The 24,622-nt window shown below is 39.0% G+C and overlaps 2 protein-coding genes across 2 annotated transcripts in view; one reads left to right on the forward strand and one right to left on the reverse strand.

Moving 5' to 3' along the window:
- Positions 1–2,550, forward strand: part of flt1 (fms related receptor tyrosine kinase 1) — a 36,951-nt gene extending 34,401 nt beyond the window's left edge. Inside the window, exon 30 of the mRNA XM_044104632.1 lies at positions 362–2,550. Within this exon, the coding sequence (XP_043960567.1) occupies positions 362–530 (169 nt within the window). The 3' untranslated portion in view covers positions 531–2,550. The remainder of the gene's footprint in view (positions 1–361) is intronic.
- Positions 2,551–3,555: 1,005 nt separating this feature from the next.
- pan3 (poly(A) specific ribonuclease subunit PAN3) lies at positions 3,556–23,978 on the reverse strand. Its single transcript, XM_044104373.1, has 18 exons — positions 23,265–23,978; positions 22,281–22,402; positions 18,189–18,261; positions 17,477–17,547; positions 17,226–17,367; positions 16,860–17,077; positions 16,469–16,573; positions 16,304–16,361; positions 15,135–15,296; positions 14,751–14,867; positions 14,414–14,515; positions 11,877–12,042; positions 11,530–11,617; positions 11,272–11,411; positions 9,898–10,027; positions 7,236–7,300; positions 7,010–7,148; positions 3,556–5,694 (listed from the first exon to the last, which is right to left on the reverse strand). Exons 1-18 carry the CDS (start codon positions 23,602–23,604, stop codon positions 5,554–5,556), a joined length of 2,379 nt encoding a protein of 792 aa, XP_043960308.1. The 5' UTR covers positions 23,605–23,978; the 3' UTR covers positions 3,556–5,553.
- Between the last annotated feature and the right edge of the window lie 644 nt (positions 23,979–24,622).

Genomic DNA, 24,622 nt, shown 5'->3' on the forward strand with positions numbered 1-24,622 from the left:
GTAAAGAAGGACGAGAAAAGATTTGAGTCGCTACAAGCAGAAAGTTGGTAGAGAGAAATCCCAAAAGACTTGCAGCTGTAAACTCAGTGAAAGTGGTGAAAAGTCTTTAATTCAGAAGGCTGGATACAAATGAAAGCCAAAATCATGCACATGTTCTCCTTAGCAATAATGTACTCTGTGTTGGTATATTCTGAAATAATTTAATAAGATAGATTCAGTAATCTGTGGCTGTAACTGGCGAAGGAACAGGTCACACTTATGTGGCTCAGCAGATTAAAACTAAGAGCACAAGAAAATTCAAACTTGCATAACGTTGACACACATAAAGTCATCAATATATGCGTGTGTGTGCTTTTTTTAGGTTATTCATGTTTTCCAAGTGTAGAGACAACCATCCATCCTTCCTGCGCAGCAACATCTCCGGTCTCCGTGAAGACGAGCCCGCCATCTTGCCCGCTGACTGGGAGTCCGACGAGGGCTGCTCTCCTCCTCCAGACTACAACTCTGCTTTCCTCTACCCTTCCCTTTAGCTTCTGGCTCCCGGATGTGTAATCCTCCGACATCCTCCAACAGAGTTCATGCATCAATAACCAACCATCCAAAAACTTGCTCTGCTTTCACACTTTGCTTTTTGCATACTCTACCTCATAGTAACACCTGCTGGTATTCCCACAACGTCCTCTTCTTTACGTCTCAAATAAAACCTAGAGCAAGCTTTTTCATACCAGAAACAAAAGAAGAAAAAAATCTGCATAAGTATGAAGTTTCACACCAGTTGTTTTCTCTGTTAAGAGCAGCTAATCTTCCAGATCTTACATAGAGCTTATTGTATTGGTACCTCCTGCTTTGTGAAGAGGAGCATTGGTGTATTAATGTAATACAGCAATGCTTCCAGCACAACTGCTAAATGCTGGAAAAAATATATTATTGTATTCATATTAGACTGAATGAATATCTGTATTTATTTCTACTTTGTAGAAAGCATGTAAGCATTAACCATTTATGTGTGTATTTTTATTATTTAATTCAGAATTTACACTGTATTATATTAATGTGCCTCTATATCTATCAGTTCAACATTAAAATCTACTTTCAGTGAGGTCAGAAACTGAAATATAGATCGTTTTTAATCTGAAACAGTCACCATGACATTTAAATCATTTCAGCAAAGTGCCATGAATAAACTGCCAACTGACAGAAATTAAGATTAAGGATTATGAAGATGCTATTAGTTGTTGTAAAATATCAAATGCCTCACACGTTTTTATAGCTTCATTCACAGATATTAAATAAATGTATAGAATGCCATTCTTTTCAGCTTGTTGATTTCATTTTCCTATGAACATTCATGTCTTATCAATTGGGGGATTTTTATGATGTATTTTGACCATAAATCTCCCAATTATGAAGCAAACAATATTTACCGTCTTAGAAAACAAGGATTAGAAGCACATTTTTAGGTTTATGGTGCATTTTCTTAAGTTATGCAATAAGGCTAAAATATATAAATAAACTCCTGCTGATATTTGGCTAAAAATCCATTAACAAGTCCCACATTGATCCCCGAGCTTCTGATCTAATTCTGGCTCGATATTTGATTGATCTTCCTATTAGAAATGTCAGAGCTTGTTTATAATGGTTAGTTGGCTTTTCAGCCGAGTACTGAAAAATGAATTGTGGTTGTGGTCATGGCGTAAGAAAAGAATATAATCAAAGCGGCTAACATAACCCTGATTCATGAACTTTATAACCACATTTGATTAATCAGATCAGTCCATCAAACCGCTCGGGGGTTGAAGTATGAAATAATAATAATAATAATAATAATAATAATAATAATAATAATAATAATAATAATAATAATAATAATAATAATAATAATAATAATAATAATAATAATAATAATAGCGGAGCATTAAACAGAAGTGGTTCTGAACCAGATAAAACATGCTAACATTTTACTGTCTATTATTCTTGAAATGTTTGTCAGGAATTCAACCAATTGAAAGGATCGTATTTGTTTGGGATAAGAATTAAAATGCTAGTTATCTTGGATGACCACTACAGTTGATCTTCTTACATAACAGCATGCATGTAATATTTTAACCCCGTGAAGCCACAAGAAATTCAAGCCTTTGCACAAAGTTCTTCAATAAATCATTCAAGTTGTTTGAAATAATAACAAAATTGCACGACAATATTACGCTTAGTATTGGTTTTATGAAGTTTCCCTATTTGAACTTGGATTTATTTTTGAAAGTATATCTGCTCAAATTTACTTTCATGGAGATAAGAGTCACATTTGCCTTTGTGTTACATGTTTTTTTATTTGATAGTAATTGTCTGATTTACTTTCAGTGTCAGTTTGTGTGAATTGTTCCAGGGGTGTTCAGGTTTGCCTTGCAGATCAGTCACTTTAACTACATAGTGGAAAACTATATTATTGTATCGCAAAGAATTATGTTGTTTTTTTTTCCTCCCTTAATGTCCCTGATCTAAAACCTCCATAATGTATTATGTACAGCGATAAAGTTGCCTAAATGAATAATCAGTGAGTGGTCTGGGATTTTGTGAGTTAATAAACAATATATAAAGTTTCAAAACGTTCTCCCTACTCTGCTAAACTGGTGTGTTCATGTTGCACAAGAAGTTATTTTCCAACTTGTGATATTACATAGCAAAAAATATCAGTACAAAATATGTCGTCTGTAAAAAATTCTCCCACCACAACTCCCGAATTAACTTTGAAAGTCAAATAATTATAAATTCAAACTGAATTTATCTCGCCCGTCTCTAGCCAGGTCACACTGTCCACAATGACGAGGAACAAGTTTTAGTTTTGACTTATCAGATGATGTGAGGCAACATTCATGTTGCAACAGTGAGTCATGAAAGCCTACATCTACAGCACACGCGGCGTGAGAACAATAACAGAACTTCTAAAATACTAAGAGCCTGCTCTTTCAACAAGTTTATAATTTTTAAACACGGCGTCTGTCTTCTGCAAAATATTTATTCTATATAACGTGGTTGCTGTTCAGCAAAACAAAAAAGGTTACTTAATTACTGAAATTATTTTCCATTTAAAATAGCCCCTTTTATGCAAAAATGTTTTTTTTATTATTATAAAACCCATCAAGTCCTCCACACTTAAAATAGTTTCCACCTCACAGAGCTGGAAAACAGTAATTTTACACCTTTAATGCTGTTTCCTACACCTGGTTCATCCTTCTATAAAAACAGCATTTTACATCGTCACACACTGCGCTTATTCACATTAAATCCCATGACAACCACACTCATTGAGCTCTTTTGAAAAATCTGAAAAGTGCGGCGTGCCTTTCCATTGACCTCCCTTACATCTGAGTTGAAAACGATTACGGCCAATTTCCTCTAGAAGACAGCTAGTTATTAATTAGTCCACCTTTAACTACTTTAACATGAGTATTAATCCAGGTGTTCTGTGAAGGCCTCAGAGGTTTAAACATGGTGGCTGTAACAACAAAATGTCTAAAAGGAACCAGCAGAAAAAACAGAAGAGCTCGCCGATCAGCATCAGTTTTGGTATTCTTTATTAAAATACTGCTGTACACACAAATATTGCAAAAAATTTGAGACAAGAACACAAGAGGGGCATAAAACATACTAAGATGGTGACTGTAGGTGTGTTGCTGTGGGGGGAACTGGGGGAAATGGGAGGTTGACCCTCAAGGTAAATGGAGTGTGGTATAATGGGGAGTAAAGTGATTAAACACCGACATCATGTTGGCTGAGTCCAAAGGTATTTGGGTGTATTTGTAAGCATGTGTGAGGGATTTCTAAAGCACCACATTCACCAAATTTGTTTTATTCTTTTCCGTTCATTGATTTCACTAAATCAGAGGAAGTAGTTCATGATCCAACACAGCTCCCTGCGCATTTGTTGCCCCCAAGAACAGATCGTTTCATATTTTCCTTAATATTTAGAGAAAACAACAACAATAGATGATTTGGTAGCGTAATTTCTGTTCGTTGACTTTCATGTAATAAGACAACGGTGTAAAAATCAAATCATTGGTCTTAAATGAGACTTCAGCGTTTTTTTCACCTCCCAATTAAAGTAAAATGAAAACAGATCTGCACTTTGGGGCAACATGAACCGCCTGACAGCATGATCCCGACAATCGACAAAACTTTTAACAACCTAAAACCTCCATCTGAAGACGACCCGCCCAATGACAGCCAAAGACATTCAATCATCGGGGCCGGGAGGGAGGGAGGGGGCTCCGGCCGCTTGTCATCCTGAGAGAAAATCCGAGTGCGAAAGCTGCATCTCCAGCCTGTTCGTATCTCATGATCCTAAAAAAGTCAAATAAAACTAAAAGTCGGTGTTCCCACCCACAACCCCGTCCTCCTTCGCCTCCTTCCACCTAAAACCTCAGCTGGAATTGGTCCACAGAGTATTAAAGAGCAACAGTGAGGCGAAACCTGATTGGCCTCCTGTGCAATCTTGCACAACAGCTGAGCAGAGAGAAAAAGCAGCTGGTTAAAAAGTCGCAAAGTATCAATTTTCTTCCAAAAGGTAGACACCCCCACCCCACCCCCCCAGGCAAGGGCCGAGTGAAGTTTGGGATTATAGCACAAAAATAAGGAAGATAAAGACAGAGATCGGGGACACTGGGGGGTGAGGAGACCAAAGGAGGGGGACAAATTAAGGACATTCCACGAAGAGGCAGCTGTGGCTCGCTGACCTGAAACGACCACAGCAGAGTCCGATAACCACAAGGTGGCTGCTGCATATGTAACATTTGAGCCTCAGGAGAAGACACGTCTTCCTCAGATACTGGTCCCGAGCCCACCTACGTCCGCCCACCCACCCACGAGTATGAGCCTTACGTTCTGCTGTAGAAAAACATCTGAAATCCATTCCCACCCCCCCTTACCCCCAGTTTCGCAACCGTTCCCAGCTTCCCAAGTGGTTAGTCCTTTCAAACAGGGAACCAGCAGTCGAGGCTGAGCTGGGCTGACCCGTCGCACCGAAAGCCTCGAGTGAAGCGTCCCGTCTCCGAGTGCGTCAGAATGAAGGGGTGTGGTCTCCAACCGGCAGAGAGGGATGTTTCTGTGTCCGTGACCTTTAGCTCTCTGTGCACCCAGGAGGCCACGCACGATTTCATAAAAATAACAAAAAGTAAAATCTTAGTGCATCCTCCTCCACAAGAAGAAACAAAAAAAAAGAAAAAACATCCCCAGCTGTAGAAATAAACAATAAAAGCAGGAAAAAAATGTTTCTGGTTTTTGTTCCCCAAATTTTTTGTTGTTTTTTTTAAAAATGTCATTCATCACAGCTTCCATGTTAGTCTTATTTTCCTCTTTTTTTTGTTTGTTTTTCAATTTTCAGCCACAAAAAAAATATATATATGCTTTACAAAAATGGTTCCTGGTGGACAGGAATCAGTGTATGTGACTGAGGTTCACGAAGCCCCGCCTCGCTGCCTTCACTGTGCTGATGTCTGAGAGCCTGGTCCTCCGCTGTAGTGCAATGGTGCGCTCCAGGTCTGGGCCCGATAGGGGGCGCTACAGAGAGCCAGCGGCTGCGGCCTGCAGCTCCTGGAAGGTGCTGTCAAAGCAGCGCTTCAGGTCCGAATAGGTGACCACCAGGACGCTCTTCTCATCCCGGGACACCAAGCTGATCTTCTCAGGAACACCCGCGTCCAGCTGGACACACACAAAAACACACGCACACACACACACACACACACGCACGCTAAGTAACACCAAGCATGACAGGAGCAGACACCTGATCTGTGCTCAGGGACTGAACAGACACATGCAGAACCTTCGGTGAGAACCCATGAGTACTTCTATGTTCAGACAAAGTGTCATTTTGTCAAGTACATTAAGTATTGGTGTAAACAGCCTGAGATATAGTTTAATAAGAGGAACAACAAGATCTTGTGATTAATCTCCATTTCATATTTTAGAATTTTGTAAAGCTAAGTGTCAAAATGTCATGAATATACATTTATTTTTACACACTATCCGGACATGTTATCGCACCATCTTAAAAAAACAAAAAGTGAAGCGTTCTAGTTTTGATGTGTCAAGATCGCCTTGACACATCAAAACTAGTTTGGGGCGTGCCATGGCGCTGTAGGGGACAGCGCGACCCACGTTTGGAGGCCCCGAGTCCTTGACGTGGCTGTTGCGGGTTCGATTCCCGGACCCGCAACATTTACCGCATGTTTTCCCCCCTCTCCTTCCTCCTTTCATGTCAGCCTACTTTCAAATAAGGGACACTAGAGCCCACAAAAAGACCCCCTGGAGGGGAAAATGAAAAATAAAAAGATTGTAGCAAGTCTTTCTTTCTCACCATTGAGAAAAAAGAAGTCTCAAGTCTGGTTTGGCCTTTTTGTTTTATTTTTTATCTTAGAGACAAGAACTTAAATCTTATTTTGTTTTGTCATATAAGGAAAACACCTTAAGCTTATTCTGGAGAGATAACTACTGTTTTCCTCGTTATTTCAAGATTAAAGGACTGAACAAAAAAAAAAAACATTCTACCAGTTTAATATTAATTTATGTGACTGAATCGAAATCTGACTTGATTTTATTTAGATTTTTAAAATAGAAATATTGATATCTAGAACTTATTTGACCTCAGATTTCAATATGTGCTGTGGTGGCGCAGGGGTTGAGCACAACCCACATAAGGAGGCCTTAGTCCTCGACGCGGCCGTCGCGGGTTCGATTCCCGGCCTGGCGACTTTTGCCGCATGTCTTTCCCCTTCTCTCATTACCCACTTTCCTGTCAATTAACTATCAGATAAAGGCCACTAGAGCCAATAAAACCTTTAAAAAAAAAAAAAGATTTCAATATCTAAAACTGTTTTAGTAACACTTTCATTATCGGCCAGTAATAAGATCATGAGATTGATTGGTAAGTTAGAGACACACTTAACCACCGTTGAATTAATACCACAAATGGCGACATATTCAGCTGCTGAATTACAAAGGAGAAGTTTACACTGACTTTGTTGAGGCAGGAGACAATGTGGCTGAGGTCAATCCACGGCGTCCCCGCCTCCGTCACCTGGTGGAACAGATGATCCCGGAAAAGCTTCAGCAGGTAGCGGTCGCCGGTCTCCGACCACGCCGGGTCTTTCTGAAACCTGATTACACAGCACAAGATTACGGAGCAGAAAAAAAATAGACACCAAGAGGTTCAACCTCATCCAGAAAGAGGTCATGATCCTCACTCTGGCCGCTCGTTGATGGTTCCCAGTTTGGCAAGCAGGCGGAAAAGGCGGCCATTTTGCACCTCCTGAAAACCAAAACCAGACGTTCTCCATTAGTCGACAGCGTTACTGACAATTATTGAATGTCAAGTTTTAACATGAACGAAATCCTTGAAAATTATTAAACAAAAAGGTTGTTAATGAAAATGGAGAACTCCAGTGAACTAATTAGATTTGTCTTCTGGTTAAATAAATTTAAATGTATGCCATTAAAAACAAATTATACTTTTACTTGTGGTTGCACAGTGAGGAATGCTGGAGCACCAAGTGAGGAATAACCGCACGGAGAGAGATCAACGTATGAATAAATATTTGTGGTCTTTATGAAGGCAGCAAGTAAAGGTCCTAAAAAACTCAAATGTTCCCAGAAACTGAAAGTCAGATCGTTCGACTTTCTGTCCAAACAAGGTGTACAGCCTCAACAAGATACTTCCCTTTTACTATAAACAGAGTAGAAGTCACCGCAACACACTTAATAGTCCACGCAGCCTCATTTCAAAACCCAGAAAAAAACCAAACCGAATGACAGAGTAGTTTTGATGCAGGTTAATTATGCAGAATGAAAACCGTGTTTTTCCCCAATGCTCAGCTTGAGTTTCCATCGGTGCAGATCCGAGCCTTCATAAGCTGTTTTAAAATCGAAGGTTAAGACTGAGAATGCCGTTTGTTAAAGATGCAAACAAGATGCTGACACCACCATGTTTCACCATGACCATGGTGTGGATGTAGGGTGAGAAGCACCGATGTGTTCAAATCTAGTTCAAAAGGTTAAATTTCCTCTGGTTACTTTTTTTTTTTTTTTTTTTATCTAAAAATCCACTTTGTGGAGTACAAGACTTTTGTACTTTTTCACTTTACAATTACACTCTACTTTGTGGTGTGGTATCACATTAAGAAAATAGTTGTTTTCTTTTTTTGTTATAAAGTCATAAAGAGCTAAAATATTTAGTGGTTATGAGTAGTTTTGCGAAGCACATGTGCAATAAATCATTATTATTGTCAAGAATAAGTTGCCTGAAAACTTCATGACATAATTTGCATAGCCGGTGTATTGCAATTAACAGATGAGAAACTAAAAAGAATACAGGAAAATACAGATATTAGATCAATGGTCCCAACTAGCCAATAAGTTCTGAGAATTACGCAACCTTTCATGTTGCTTGGTTTTTAAAAGTTTCTTTAAAAAAAAAAAACCTTAAAAACAGATACAATCCCAACCACAGCTTCAAGGGTGACACAACAGCAGTGTTGCAATGCCCCACAAAATACAATTTGTAAAGGAACAGAAGTAAAGAGGCGTGCGAGTCTCAGCGAGTTTTTGGTATTGATGCACGCAAGCAATCTACAACTTCCATGGAGGTATATATATATTCTTCTTTATGTCAGAGCAGTTTTAAACAAAATGTATCACCTCTGAAAACTCAGTGGAAAGAAAGCTAAATGTGCTAAAAGTATTTGCTGCCATGACTAAAAACTTATTTTTCCATCACAAAAGGTTTTTATCCAAGACACAAGACATATACGTGGCACATGAAGAGGTTTTTCAAAGGAGCTATGGCTTTCATCTATGGCGCGATTTGAACCGTTGGAGCGTTCAACGCGCTCCACATAGATGTTGAATGTAAACCAGACACGTTTGACGCTCAAAACGTGTTTAGTGTGAACACACTAAAAGTGCACATACTTCGAACTTGAAGCATCAGACATGTAACGTGTTTGGTGTGAACGGGCCGTAAGTGTCCTTCTGGCAGAAACCACCCAAATTTTCACCTCCGCTGAACTGAGCAATAAAACTGTGGGAGCTGCATGAGCAAAAACTTTACTTTACTGCTAATTTGCTGAAATTTCCATTTCTATATTTAAAAACATGGAAGGGTTCCCTTTGAACAATGTTTCTGCTCCTTTTTCATTGGACCGAATCAATTAACCAAGACTGTGAGGATTACTAAACTCTAACGCGCCACAGCAAATTAAAATCTTGCTGTGATGTAAATGGAAAATTGCTAATAAATTAGGAAACGACTTATCTCCTCTATACAAGAGTTGCATTCATCAAAACAATACACTTCTGATGTTTTCAACACCAAAGACCTTTGTTAACAAAAGCCCTCCCAAGGCAAATAAACAGCACACCTAATTTTATAGGAGAGGACATTGAGCTGATAAACAGGAAACCCTCCCCACCGTTATAGAAACCAGCAGATTACAAGCAGGTTTCAGCAGTTGTAGTAGCCGCAACAGATTACATACACAAAGAGGGGCGCTTAAATGTGCAAAACTCTATATATCTGTTCAATAAACCTGACAGCAACATGGTTAAAGCAAAGCCATAACCCAAAATGCATAAATGAGGTTAGAGTACACAAAGAAGCTGGGTTGATGTATTAAACCAGAGTCCAGAAAGGGAAGAGGAACTTGAGGCATGAAGGGGGAGAAACATGCAAAAGTTTGAGGGCAGTTATTTCACACATTCACACCAACATGAGGAAACTAACTTTTAGCAAAGACGTCAAAACGTTTTGATAAACTATACAACATCTTATATTCACACAACTTCCCTCTTTGCTTATTAAACTCTTTCCTTGCATAGCGAATATCATCTATTCACCGAGTTCCATGTTACCTTGGCAAGGTCCTCCTCGATGACGTCATTTCTCATTTGTGATGCATCGAGTTGCGTGTAGAATCGTGCTCCAATCATTGGCATAATGTCATTGACGCTGCGCAACCGAGACTGATCAGTCAGCAGATACCTGTGATTATAGGAAAGCAGGTCAACAATGTTACCTCGAAAATTAGGCTAGCTCTGTTCTCTAAATATTTTAATTTACATACATCAAACATTATTTGTACACATTTGTGTGATGTGTTGTTGCTCTGTTAAAGACATCTGGTACCTCAAACAAAACATGGCAAAATGAAAATTAGGAGGTATTTCACTGTAATGGTCCAATACAAACAGGGTTTTTATGATTTGTTTTAATATTCCAGAAGGACAGAGGAAATAAATGTTGACCTTAATGCACTTTGTAATTAGGAAAAACGTATGCGAACATATTGTTCTCCTCTTCAAAATGCAGAAGAACAGAATGTGACACTTGGGTTTCCACAACCCCCACAGCATTATGCATTACAGCCATAAATTTCTAGTAGTCTTTCTACAATAACCGCCTCATATTGTGATTTTATTCAGATTCAGTCGTTGCAGACTAAAAGTTCTAAAACTGTTAAGTAAGCCATCATTTACCTGCTTTGTTTTATCCTTAAAGTTATAGCTTGAGAAGAAGACCAGACATTTCTTTTTCAAAACTAGGTGATTTGTAAAGGTTATTTTCTTAAGTAAATATCTGAAAACTGTGCTGGGCATTTGCTTTAGCAGCAGCTCAAAGAGTTTTGGGTTATGTCTCCACCAAACGTTTTCAGACTGAAACTGTGGCTAATTCGTCTTTCCAAAATGGCCCAATCTGACGAGGATATTACGAAAAGCATTTGTTACATCAATTTCTGTTTTGTAACAGATTCTCAGTTGTAGTGAAGTCAGGACTTTGACTGAGACGTTCTTATCCTTTGATCTAAAGTTTTCCGTAGAAGCTCCAGGCCTGTGTTTAGGGTAGTTTCTTGTTAGAAAGTGATTCCCCAGCCGAACTCCAATTATTTTATTTTTATGGCTTCTAGGATAGAAGCTAAAAAGCTTCTATCCTGATTAAAGACTTTTACTTTGCTTTAGATTCAATGGTCAATAGAAGACTGTGGTTCATTTATGAAAGTATGACAAAGGTTTCCATTTCCTGAGCCTTTTTAAATGCGAGACTCTCTGCTTTCAGTCATGGGTTCTTCTGGGAACCTAAACATGAAAACTGCACAAAAACATCGCTTCTTAGAAATCTTTTTCTTTTTATTCCAACTGACTTCTATGCTTGTTTTTTTTCCTGCAGTGGTAATTGTTTGGAAGCATCTCTAAAAGTGTGACATACTGTATTCATGTACACCCTCTTACAGAATAAGGTTCTTGAGGTCTGAAGAGTAGTTTATAGAAACCAGCTCCATGGCCTTCTGCAGGTTCTCCCTCTGGATTCCAGCCAGCGAATTACAGGCCAAAGCCAGCACCACCTTCCCCAGAGAAACTAGATCTGCTTGCTGCATGGCAAAGACACACAAATACATTAATGTTGGTATAGTGTGACATTTAAATTCTGTAACTCAAAATCCGGATGTTGGGTATATCGCGGGGTAAACCCGGTTATTGCATAAGTACCTGGTACTGCGGCATCAGGGCAAGATGATTGGTCTGACTGTTGTCAAACGTTAAGACATCAAACACCCCAACACAGTTCACCCGTAGCCTTCAGATAAGAGACCTTCATTAGTTTGCCTGCGTGTCTTGTGTCGAGAGATTGACACGACTCGTTGGTATAAAAAAGGAAGTCAAAAGTAAGCATCTCTGTTTAGCATATTACTTTACAGGAAGCCTGACTTTAAATAACTGGTGTGGCTGGGTTAAAAGCCATTTAAGATGAGCAGAACCGGGCTTTAATAATAGCAGAACCGGGCTTTAATAATAACAGAAGCGGACATTTGATGTGGACTAAAACCATCCTATACCTGGTTTTACCAGTGATGAGTATCTTGCTGGGGTCCATGACCCGACAGGCAAGACCAGCCGTGTGGATGGTCCGCAAGGCCGAGCTTAGCTGGACGATGTAGGCCCAGATCAGCGACTCCGGCAGAAGGCCTGCATGCTGCCGCGGCGGCGGAGGTTCGTGTTGCCCTGCGCAAGTTTAAAAAAACAAAACAAAACAAAAAAAAAAAGAAACACAGCTTTATCACACAGAAACAGGACTTTGAGGGAGACATTTCTGATGAACTAAACCTCAAACTGTCAGCTTCCTCTGTAATCCTCAACAGATCTGTCTGGCAGTTGCAATATCAGTGACGTTAGAAAAACATTTTGATCAAATTGAAATGAAAATAATGGTTCATCTTAGGGGGAAAAACTTCATCTAAACTATTACTTGCAAATAGCTACCAGTTTAGCCAAGTGTAAACAAAGGTAGACATATTTAACAGAAGATTAAGATTTATTTAATTTTAATTTATTTTGTTTCCTATCAATGGAAAGTTTTTCTTTCAAATCTAGTTAGCAGCTGTGTGCAATGGCAGCAGCTGAGGAAGCGAAAGGGTGTGAACTGTAAGAAATATCACAGTGTGATGCATAAGGCTGAAAAGGAGTTGGGCAGTTTTACACTTCATGCTGGGAGTTATTTTTAACATTTTCTCATTGTGTTTGTTCCCTACAGTCTGCGCAGAGAGGTTTCTTATCAGTTTTTGCTGCGGACTAGATCTATGTGAGCGTGGTTTTGCTTCCTCCCATCGGTCATTCCTGCTGTAGGCAGTCTGATCAACAGTGCGTGCCTGGGATCACTTTCAGCCACAGTTTCCTCCAGATTCACAAGTTAAAAGAAACTTGGCAGCCAACTGTTAAACTGGAACAACAAAAACTCTCTCAAAAGAGATTGTTTGGGTTTTATGACAAAGTTCAGTGGCAATATTATCAGTAACAGCTCTCTTACCTGTGGTGGAGAGAAGCGTTGGCTACAACGAGTAACTAGAAATGTGAAGAAATGTCTCAGGGTTGTGGATGACTAGCAGTTCTTTAGACCGCAACATTTTTAATGATTTTCTCAGAATGAAACAACTACGCAAAATTAAGGTGACGTTGCGATCTTCAATTATATATTCACTGAGTTCTTATTTTGCTTGTTTGTTTTTTTTGGGGTTTTTTTGGTACACCTCAAACACAAAAATGTGCCATCTCACACAGTCAATAAATAAAAGTGATATGCAACCAAATATATGAGAAACAAAGCTCAGATTTTCTTTTGTGTTAAGATTATTACACTAATTTATTATAACTATAATGAAGCCTGTGTTAATCTTTCTGTCGTGACAGATTACGAATAAACTGTGGACATCGAGAGCAGTGGAAATGTTCCAAGAGACCAAAATTATTATTACAATGTGCATCTGTGGCACTAGAAAATAATCACATTATTACTAGAAAGTAATCCATCTGATCAGTTAATATAGCAATGACGTGTACAATTTGAGATATGTTGCATCTCTAATAATTTAAATATTAGGACCAGAAGAGACGTCACACTGTGTGCAACAGAAATCAGTGTTGCCAAGTTGTGCAGGGAAAACATGCTTCAACTAATATTACAAAGCATCCTAAATTAGCATAAGATCACAGTTCCTATTTATTGCCTTTACAGTAAGTAGACCTTCACCTTACCAACCACCACTTCCGAGTCAAGACAAACATAATTAGATCTTTAAAAGCATGCAACAATGTTATTTTGATGTAATACCCCAGGCTTTCTGTAATCTTCTGACATCTCAAGAACATGAACGTAAAAGCCAACACGCTACTTTTACGTTCGTACGTACTTTTACGACTACTAGCCGCTACTTTCTGGAGCGTCTCATGTAACTTCTGGTACGTCTGACTTTAATTTCAAACACCTCACCAGGTCTGAGAATAGCCAACCTGTCCTTCATTCAGTAACAACAGCCACACTGAACAGCATTGCTGTCTTGCATTTTTACTGTCAGCTGCATCAAGCTGTCATTCCAAAATCGTCTCAGAGAAAATAGTGGCAGTGCATAATGCAATCAGGAGCCTCAATCAACCATGCAGAGTTGCACGGCCGTTCTTTAGCTGAGTTAACATCTTCATAGTTAACTGGGGTTTTTTTTGGGATAAGAGGGCAAAAATCTTAACTTATTATTCAAACACTACCTTTTCACAATCTAAATGAGATCTAAGACATCTGTCCACCAGAGATAAAAACTTCACATATAAACTGTTCCTTTAAGACTCAAATTAGACCACATTTCCTGTGATTCAGTACATATAATTTGTAAAACATTACATACATGTGTGATAGGAGCTGGTCTGGATGCAACACCTCCAACAAAAAACGAATCTAAATAGATGTGTGGCAATGACCTCATTATCAAACAAGTAAACAAAAGTTGAATGTGTGAAACTGAGCGATGATGAGTGGTGCCTGAGGTGTAGCCAGTTCTATTTCAGCGCAAAGAGAAAAAAAAAAGAAAAAAAAAAAGAAACCCACCCCACTTCCTCTTTGTGAAGTATGAGTCTGCCGCTGGGTCATTAAAATGCCTGCTGAACATCGTTTCTGCACCTGCATGGAAGTCGTATGAGAAGACCAATGCTGGGGAGACAAAAAAAAAGTGGGGAGCACAAAAGTAAGAAGCTAATAATAACAACAGAACTAGATAAATAAAGTGCTTCAGCTGACCTGAAAACACACAACCGCTGAATTTTACAACAGAGCTCCACATTTATGACCACAATCAACATCAGCCTGAAACACGTTCATAAAAACTTTTATAGAAAAGGTAAACATACAGGATGTGTACTGTAAACTAATAATAGTACACACTCACAGTGGTCTCCAAAGGCCTTTGTGGTGAAGACCTCTCTAAGTGTCACCGTGTTCGAGTGCTGAATCTTCTTCCACATGTCTACCAGCATCATACACTTTGTATTAACAAGGCGGAAACCTGGTCGATTGAAAAAGAAAAAAAAGAACAAAACCTTTAACATGTGTTAACAAATGTGTGACGGCACACCTACATGAAGAGAGTTTGTTATTGTAAAGAAAGAGAAGAAACTCCAGCAGTTTATTGCTTATAGCTTCATGCTTGATCTATGGGGGGCACTTTATGAAAAGATTATCATGAGTTACTCGTATTTAAAAAACAAAAAAAGATTTTTGCAAACATTCTGTCAGTGCTTCACATTCTGGGTAAGGTTTACACATTTATCACCTTGTATCCTCCTCAGGCAGTATGGCAGGTCATCCTTGCTGTTGACCGCCTTGTAGCAGGAGGTGATGTAGCTGAAGTTGCTGGTTTTCTGCATGCGGTTCGGCGGGGGGAGAGGCTCGAGGGGAAACAGGCTGTGGTAGCTGTCCACTTCAGACGGTACATCTAAAGGAAGCAGTTACCAAAAGAAGTCAGGACACTGATTACACACATACAGACACACAGTAATGCTAAAAAACAGTCTCTTGAACGTCACGTTTTGTCACATTAAAATCAGACTTTAATGTATTTCATCCAGATTGTAAGTGATTAGATCAGTACAAAGTGGTTCTTATTAAGAAGGTTAAAGGACAATGTTAGATGGTTTTGATTTTTCCGGTTCCAGATCAAAGGTTTTACCCTTCGATCGAAGCTCAGGTTGTATGTTTAGGGACGTCGTCCTTCTATCACACCCTTCAACCTTTTCGTCAAGATGGATTGTCATGTATTGTTATGTTTTCAAGATTAATTTCAGATTTATTAAAGATGACTTTAACAAGTTCTTTGAGAAGTCTGAAGCTTAGTTTATTTTTTTATACTCTGACCATGCTATAAACCTCCCCTGAATTATGTCCTTCATCTCCATGCTGTGTTCCTTGGTCCTCGTGATGTGGTTTGCTCACATAGTCCATTTCCTGCTTTTGGATCGGTCTCCATCCCACTTGGCATTTACAAATGAATTGGAACCACAACTGAACCAAGACCTAGGTTTTTAGGTAGACCAGAGTTTGCCACTTGGTCCACATCAGACATCAAGCTTTTTTAATTAAAGTGTACTAAACCAGGTTGGTATGAATGCACCCTGAGCCCAAATCCTCAGATTTTTACCAGGAATCATTTCAGAAATCTATAAATGTGCCTTTTCCTTTTAGCTTGAATATACACTTCTTGGTGTAGCAAAAAGCACAATAAAGAAAATAAAGTGCAAAAAGAAAAACACATCAAGATTTGTGGTCAAAACACAACAAAAGTGAAAAGGTTAAATACTTTTTAAAGGTGCAGCAATTAGAAATAAAATATTGAAGAACAATCATATTTGAATCCTTTGAATCGTTGATTGCATATTTTAGAATAGGGGGAAAAAAACTGTGATTCATCATGTTTTAGCAACCACCAGCAAAGAGACAGTCTACCTGGGTTCTCTGAGTGGTCGATTTGGGCCATGGTTATCAGGTGCCTGTGAATCAGCTCCTGATTGTTGAAACAAAACGGGGATTTTCACCAAAGATCTCCAACACAAAACAGAAGACAGATGCTGCTTGGTGAAACTGTGAGGAGGACAATTTAGCAATCGATACCTGTCGCAGCTCATCAGCCATGAAGAAGGACGGGGCATTGGCTTTTGGCTGCATGTAAGCCACATGAGGGGCCGTGGGGGGGTAGATATGGAAGGTAGGAAACACCTGCAAGAAACCAAACAGACCAGCTTCCCATTTATCAAGAAATGAAAACCATGCAGATGATTCAAACTTTGTTGGGGGGTTTTTCCAATATGGACCTCTAAGGCGATGTGAAAGGCTTTAAAACCTAGTAGACCATAACTATAGATGCAAATTTACCATAATCTGAATAGCAAAATGAAACAAAGTGTCAGAAAAAGAGAGTTTGATACTTTTAATGTATGATGTTGCGTTTTTGAGATTGCTTTAAACTTCCATTGTATTTCAGCGTGCGTTGTGCTTTTCGTACCATCCCTGCCATTGGCACTGGGGTGTTATCTGTGTAGAAGTACGTTGTCCCCCCTACGGTCTCTTTCTGAATGATGTGGGCGCCCTGGTCGGCCGCAGTGGTGGGCACCATGTAGTTGGCGGGGTTCGGGGTGTGACTCCGTCGACGAGGGGCAGGTGAGGTGTGAGGTGTGATCTTTGGGGAGTGCAGAGGAGATGACCCAGCAGACAGAGACATACCTAAAAAACAAATACAATGCTTATGAAATACTGGCCAAAGCAAGTAGAATAGTCACAGTTTAAGGAAGTTAGCATGCAGGTCAAATAAGAAAATTACACCTGAGCACATCCTATATGGTATTTAAGAAAAATATACCCTCGCCAGTACCTGGCGCCAAAGCAGCTGTGGAGCCACCGAGACCAGGATGAGCAAAGAGCGGAGAAGGGAAGGGCTGAACTGCAGACTGCGTCATGGCAGCCATTCGCGGAGCGCCCTTAGGGATGAACTCACTCGCAGCGGGGTTAGGAGCCTATTGGCATGAGTCAGATATAGAAAAATTACATGAACAAAAATAGCGACGATGTGAGGCTCTGGCTCCAAGAACCGCTTCATATAAAAGCACAGCTTCGTTTTCTCACCTTTCTCCTCTGGGAAATGCTAAGAGCACCAAAATCACTGAACAGTGACGAAGTCGAGGAGTTTACTGGATCTGTCAGGGATCAAGAATTACAAGCTGAGCAGAGGCGCTTTCAATCCTCTCAAGATAAATTCTATCTAGTCTGTTCAGGGAGCCTGTACGTTTTAGACCGGCTATCATGGCCAAAGGCACAGACATCCAAGATACCCATAAAGGCTCATTATTGGCAATTTTCGGTCAGGAACTCAACAAAAAAAGACAAAGCTAAACTGTTAAACTGCAAGCTGGATATAGAAGATGAAGCAAAAGATTACATCATTATGACCATTATCAGTTATTCAGAGAAATTTATTTTCATCACATTTTGAAGGCATAATGAGAGAACTTGCTGGTTTATGTTTACTTTATGTTAAGCCATCTTGACAGGATAACCAAATATTTCCTTTATATTCAGATATAAAAACCTCAAGTTTTCCCTAAAGACGATGTGCTCTAGAGCTCATTTTGACATGACAGAGGCATCAATTACAATACCAAAATCTCAAACTGGTTTTATCATTTTCATGTTTTCGTTATCTTCTTAAAACTCTTACACACAATTGGTCGAAAAGTATAAACTTATAAAGTCATGTAAGTTTCTCCATACCTAAAAATGACAAAAGTAAATTCCACATATTTCCATACTTTGCAGGAACTTTGTGAGGGAGCCTTACCATGAGTGCTGTGGCTGAAATTCTTGGCACCATCATTGAGAAGACTGGGAGAGCTGCTGCTGGTAGTCATTCGCTAAAAACAAAAAAACAATTGTCACGACAACAAAAAATATTTGTACAACCCACATTTATGAGCATCGTGAATCCTAAATACAAACCAGCTTCAATTAATGTTCAAAACTCACCTATAAAACATGCAAACCATTTATTTGTAACTCTGTGTAAAGCAATATTTCTGTTGTAACATACAAATGTAACAAACCTTTTTAGAATAGAGGTAAACCTGCTTCATATGCGTTTGTTATAGTAACAATCTATAGTTAAGGTATTTTATTACACCGTCATGGAAAAAATATGGACATATGCTTTCATACTTTTCTAAGGTTAAACTAAAACATTAGGTGTTTCTAGCAAAGCCTTAAAATGAAGTAAATGAAACAAAAACCTCTTTCTGTCAATGACATAACGGCTATTAAACTGAATTTGTACAAAAGTTCAACTGAAGTGAAAGATGTTTTTGTTTACATGCACAAATATATTTTTTGTACATTTTTTAGGTTGTTCTACTCAGCCACAAATTTTTTAACGTTTCATTTCAATTTCTATTCTAAAACCAGGAGCTGACAAGAACATTAAAAGTTAAAAAAATATTTCTGTGCAATTGTTGAAGAGGAATTTTGACCCAATTACTTCATTGGTTTGATATTAAATATCACCAAGTGATATCATCTGGAAAGTCTTGTGGTCTGGTGAGACATTTTTTTATTTTTTAAAGAGGGAAGTGAAATTTTTTCTTGGCAACCATTTTTAAAAACAAACATCACTCTTTCTTTTTTTATATACACATATTACTTTGATTTTTTTTTTTTTTTAGATTCAACATACCAGCTGAGTAGAATGCAAGATGCAGATGTTGTGTTTTCTTTATGGCAACCTCTCTTACTAGTATCCGACTTCAACCATACCAAGAAAAAAATTTTCTGTGTTCCCCAAAGCAAAATTATTAACTTCAACTGACCTGGGAAAAAATGTATGTCTTTCTAGATTTAGAGAGTGCATCAATTATTTGCTGAAGGAGCCTCCTTGATCTCATTAGTCCTTTAGTTAAGACACACCTAAAAGCAACTAACTGCAACATAATTGCCATAGGAATCATAAGGGTGCGTCTGCTTTTAGTAAGCTTTTTTATAACCTTAGTTCAATGTTATGTTTTGCCTTTCAAAAGCATAATACCCATTAAAGATTTTTTACACTTACTCATTTCATGATCTCAACCTTCACATTTGGTTGGGATTTTTTGTGATGGATCACCACAAATTGTAACGCAGAAGGAAAATTACAATTAATTTTTATTTTTTTAATTGAAACTGAAAAGTGAGGATGTTCTGGGTTGGGCACTTTGACTGTAAGAGCATAATGTTTTAGATTCTTATGCCAAGGAAATAAAAAAAATACATCTTCAATGTAAACTTGCTTAAACTAGTTGACTGTTAGACTCAAGATTTGCACAACATGCTGATTAATTGAGGAATTTAAAAATACATTTAAAAAAATATATTAAAAAAATGAATAAATACATTCCAAATATTGGAAACCTAAACAACAACCCCAATAAAATAAAGTCAGATTTGACAGGATAGAATATAATGCACCAATTAAAGAGTCCAAAGGTTAGAGGTAGTCAAACCATAAGTCTTGTATTTGTCTGAAACGATACCAAGAAATTAGGAATTTCTATATATTCTTGGAAAGTAAACATGCAGAACGATAAAGAGGGAGCTGTGTCAGGTGTTCTGGAGGTTTGCCATATAAATCAACTTTATATATTAGATACATTTCTGAAATACACAGACCTTAAAAGATCTGAAGCGGAAAATGCACTGTCTACAAAGGACAAATGGGAAACAGAGGGCAATTTCAAAATGGAACTGGAAACCTGAAAACACAATGACGCACCAGAGGAAATGTACCCCTTCTGGATGGAAAGTTTGCTGAGATTTTTCAGATGTCCTCTGCAATGTAAGTTTCTACACAGAAACTTGTTGTGTTGGAGATTTTGAGGCAAAAGAAAAAAATGCTAAATACTTCCAAATGTTTGGTCTTGCCCACTGATCCTCCAGTTCTGGACTGACGGACATGAGGTATTAGAGGGGAAAAAATAAATTAAATATTTCATTTATATTCAAAACCTTAGATTCCAAACCTTCAACCCTAAACAGTCAGGTGAAAAACTATTTGTTTTATTGGTAGCCTGTAAGACAGCACTTACCAGAATGTGGCTAACTCCCTCCCTTCAAATGAAGACTGGACTGACGTGATTTACAATTTTTTTGTCATGAAGAAGATGTCCATTTTCAAACAAGAGGTGGAAAAATTCACACTCTTCTGGGAAGCTTGGACTCAGTATATAACACCTGTAAGATCAGATTTTTCATAACTAGGCTGGGTATTTTTACTATTAACCAACTTTCTACTTGTATAAGATGCTAGTCTCTGTTCTAGTAGTTCAGTAGTTTTAGTGTACTTTTTTGGGTTAGGTTTTAAGAAAACTGTAAAGCGTGCATTCAGTCAAAATGTAATGCCCACAATTTCCAAATAAATACTACATATTTAAAAAAAACTGAAAAGGATGTCATGCATGTGCAATTTTTATGTCTAAATAAAACCCAGTGAAACTAATTGCTTTCAGAAGTCACACAAATAGTAAATACATTCCACCTGAGAGTAGCTGGATCTCTGAAAACAACTGTTCTGTGAAGGCCTTAGACATTTTTAGAAAGCATTAGCTAACATCACAAAAACCAAGGAACACAGCAGACAGGTTAGGGAAAAAGCTGTTAGGTGAGGTTAGGTGAGAAAACAACAGCTCAAACAATTCGATCCCCCATCTGAAAACAGACAAAGTATGGCACACCTACAAGGCTACAAAGAACTACCAAAGACATGGCCGCACTAATCAGAAAAGCAGCCAAGAGCTCACAGTGGCTCAGGAGAGCTCAGATGGAAGACTCTTCAGACAGAGTAATTAGTAGAGCACGCCACAAATCTGCTGCTTATGGCAAAGTGGAAGGTCGTTTAACAAGTTGAAACAAAGCTAGAAGTTCATTCTGTAGATGGACACAAGCAATGTGGAAGACACAGCAACAGGTGGAAGACAATGCTCTGGACAGATAAAAATAAGGGAGACTTTTTTTTATCTGCACGCCAAATAGCATGTGTTTCGGGAAACCACAACCATGTAAACACCCTCCCTAATGTAGAAGAATGATGTCGTCATCATGAGGGGATGCTTTTATTTAATGGCAGAGAAGCTGGTCAGACTTGATGGGAAGATGGATGGAGATAAAACAGGGCAATACCAGAAGAAGACCTGTTATAAGCTGCAAATGAGCTGCATCTAGGGCAGACTTTCACATTCCTGCAGGAAAACAAACTCAAACGGGGTGCAAATATCTGCATGCCATACTTCTCATTTTTTCTTTTGAATCTGTACATTTTTAAACAAAATCCAATATGAGTTTTCCCTTTGCTTCACACTTCTGCATTACTGTGTGTTCATTTAATAGGCCAGGAATTACAGTAAGGTATCCTGAAGCATGTGGTTGATTTATGCAAAAGTTTGAGAAAGGTCCACGGATATTAACACTTTTGAAAGGTACAGGATTCTCGATTTCTAAACTTAAATAAATTCTATTAAGGAAAATCTGAAAACGGTAAAAAGAGTTTATATTTGTATTGTTGCCTTTTTTATTATTTTCTTAGTGCATATTTATTAATATGCACTAAGAAATCCAAGTAATCCATGATAATTGGAAAAATTTCTGATCTTAGAATTTATTAAAACACTAACTTAGTGGATAGAATAATAGGTGTTGTAGTAGAGTCACAAGTAGTTTAACTCTTTGGTATCCTCAGCTGACACCGGAAGTGTCTATAAATGGTTTAGTCCCCTCTAGTAACAGCTCCATAAACAAAATAACCCCAACAAAAAACATCAAGAGCCTTTGGTATCTTAAACACCTTCAGTTGAATTTTTTAAAGATGGGTGTGTCAATATGTTGTTTTATTGATATACTGACATATATCTTGTACCTGCATCATTGTATATTTCGACTCTGCAGGGCTTCCAAACCCATTGACACCAATGAAGCTGCTGCTGAAATAAGAGTTGGTGAGATTGGCGTCGCTAAGGGCAGGACCCTCCATCCCTGGGACTGTGGATGACAAAACATAAAATAGAGTCAATACTGACTGAAACCAGATTAATGTAACATGTGGTTACTTCTGCGCAGAGGTCCCAACAGAGATTACTATGAGAATGTGTAATTACCCAATTACAGGGCTGATTATAAAGCATGTAAACACTGCAGACTCTTTCGGAGACAGCCACAAGGCGATATGCAGAAGATGTCTAAAAAGTTTTTATTACTGGGGGTTACTGATTTCCGTGTCCTTAAGTGTAAGCCGACCTACACAGTAACTACTGCACACCGAAACGTTTAAATAAGCGTTAATTACAGTGTTTACCCCGAGAAAAGGGGCCACCAAAGAGCAAAAACAATGACAGCTAGCACTGCCATGCTAATGATGGCAAACGTAGGGCAGTGTTCTATAATCTATAAATGCGCATAACTTTAAAAAAACCCGAATAATAACTAATATCGCAAGTACTAACATTTATTTACACATTGGAACCGAAGCCAGAAGTGAAAAAAAGTTTGAAAAACAATCAAAGCAACTAGCTTAGCTAATGCTAACTAGCCCACCCAGCTGTCATACAAAAACAACAGGCCTCACTCTGAGCTCCAGAAGTATACCTTTTCTAAAGCCTGTAATAACGGAGCCAGCGATCAAAGCATGAAGTCAGAACTTTTCACAACATAGCCAAACAATACAGAAGCAGCTATGTGCATAGTAAAGGGTTTATATGTGCAAGTTAAATGTCAAGCACGCTGTTGTGAAGTAAAAAGGCCCAACTGAATCCTCGGACTAAATTTGAACACAGACCCGGAAGGCCCTTTGGAAAAGTCTGGCTCAATCAGCCCACCCGTGTGTTGCTTTGCTTAGTTTACTCACTGGTTAGCAGCTGCCCCTCCAAAGCTGTGCCCGAAGGCCCTAGTGCTTCGCTTTTCTTGGACACTCCGGTCCCTCCACCGCCTGGGCAGACCGTCGCCGTACCACCGAGGGAATACCCCGCTGGCGTCCCGCCACCTCCGGCCATGGGCAGCGGGACGGGGCTGCCGCCACCTCCGTGCAGCGACATGCTTCCCATGGAGGGATCCTCGTGCAGGAACTGGCACTCATCTCCGTAAAAGCAGGTTTTGTCTTTTGCGTAGTATCGGCAAAACTTCACCTTGACACTGGGTATCCCGGCACCCCCGAGCGGAGCAGCGGAAGGTGGAAGTCCGCTGTTCATGGCACCGCTGCTGCCGCCGCTGCTGCCGGAAGATACTCAACCATAGAGAAGACGCGGGGAGCTAGCCTGCTAGCCAGCTACTTTACAAACACTTTCCCCTCAAAGTAACGGATTGAAATCAGTACAGCTCACGGAGAACACCGAGTTCCTTGCATTATGAATATAAAATGCATTTTGTTTTAAGTAAATATGACGGCATACATGAGGTCCCGCTCGTCGTTGTTGTCGCTATCCATGCAGCTGCCTTCCTTGAAGAGTAGCCTGTTGTTGTTTTCTGCTCGCACTCTGGCTGCTGAGCTACAGAGCAGCGAGCATGGCTCTGCATCCTGGGTACACCAGCGCTCACCTGCTGCTAGCACAACTTGCAGCAGTCAGATTCATAACAACTAATGTGATTTACTGCTTTGTTTTATTCTGTTTTGTCGAAAAAGAAAAGAACAGGAATGAAGAGAAAAGAAAAGGGGGGTTGGAAAAGAAAAGCGATGCGTTCAAAACACTTCAATAAAATGTGATGCAGACAAGTTTCAGGAAAAAAATATATATTAAAAGTAACTGGAGAATTTATATTATAGTCAGAGCCAGCCGTAAGCATACTAAAACAAAGCTTAAGCTTGGCAGCCTTACCAGTCAGTAAATGCTTTGGTTTCCTAAAAGCATCATGAGAGAAACAAAAATTATTCCAAAAACGTCTTCAATCTTTTCAGATGTGCAATTGCTTTTATTTCAGAATTTAGTCCATTTTCTTTTATTCAGGCTTGAGCTCTAGAGCCAGATCTGGCATTCCAGTTGATTTTTTTCTACTCAGAAGTAGGACAAATCCAAATGTGTACCATTTGTAGTTCCCAAGAAGACAGCATAATTGTGCTCTGGGGCCTGTAACATTTTGAGCCAGCTCTCGTGGTGCATGTTGCTCATCATTGCAGAAACAAGCATATTTACCTTAAAATAAACTGAAAAGTGCTAATATTGATTCTTTATTCTACTTTTTCCACCTTCTCTTCTTAAAATCGAGTTCTTT

This window comes from Gambusia affinis, linkage group LG21 (genome assembly GCF_019740435.1).
Source record: "Gambusia affinis linkage group LG21, SWU_Gaff_1.0, whole genome shotgun sequence".
NCBI lineage: Eukaryota > Metazoa > Chordata > Actinopteri > Cyprinodontiformes > Poeciliidae > Gambusia > Gambusia affinis.

Bases quoted from the DNA above. Each gene is read 5' to 3' on its own strand.
- pan3 (XM_044104373.1), bottom strand. From the start codon at position 23,604: ATGAACAGCGGACTTCCACCTTCCGCTGCTCCGCTCGGGGGTGCCGGG. The intron at 14,516-14,750 runs GTGAGTGTGTAC...TTGTCTCCCCAG, and splicing joins AAAGGCCTTTGGAGACCACT to CATTGGTCTTCTCATACGAC. The intron at 7,149-7,235 runs GTGAGGATCATG...CTGTGTAATCAG, and splicing joins ACCATCAACGAGCGGCCAGA to GTTTCAGAAAGACCCGGCGT.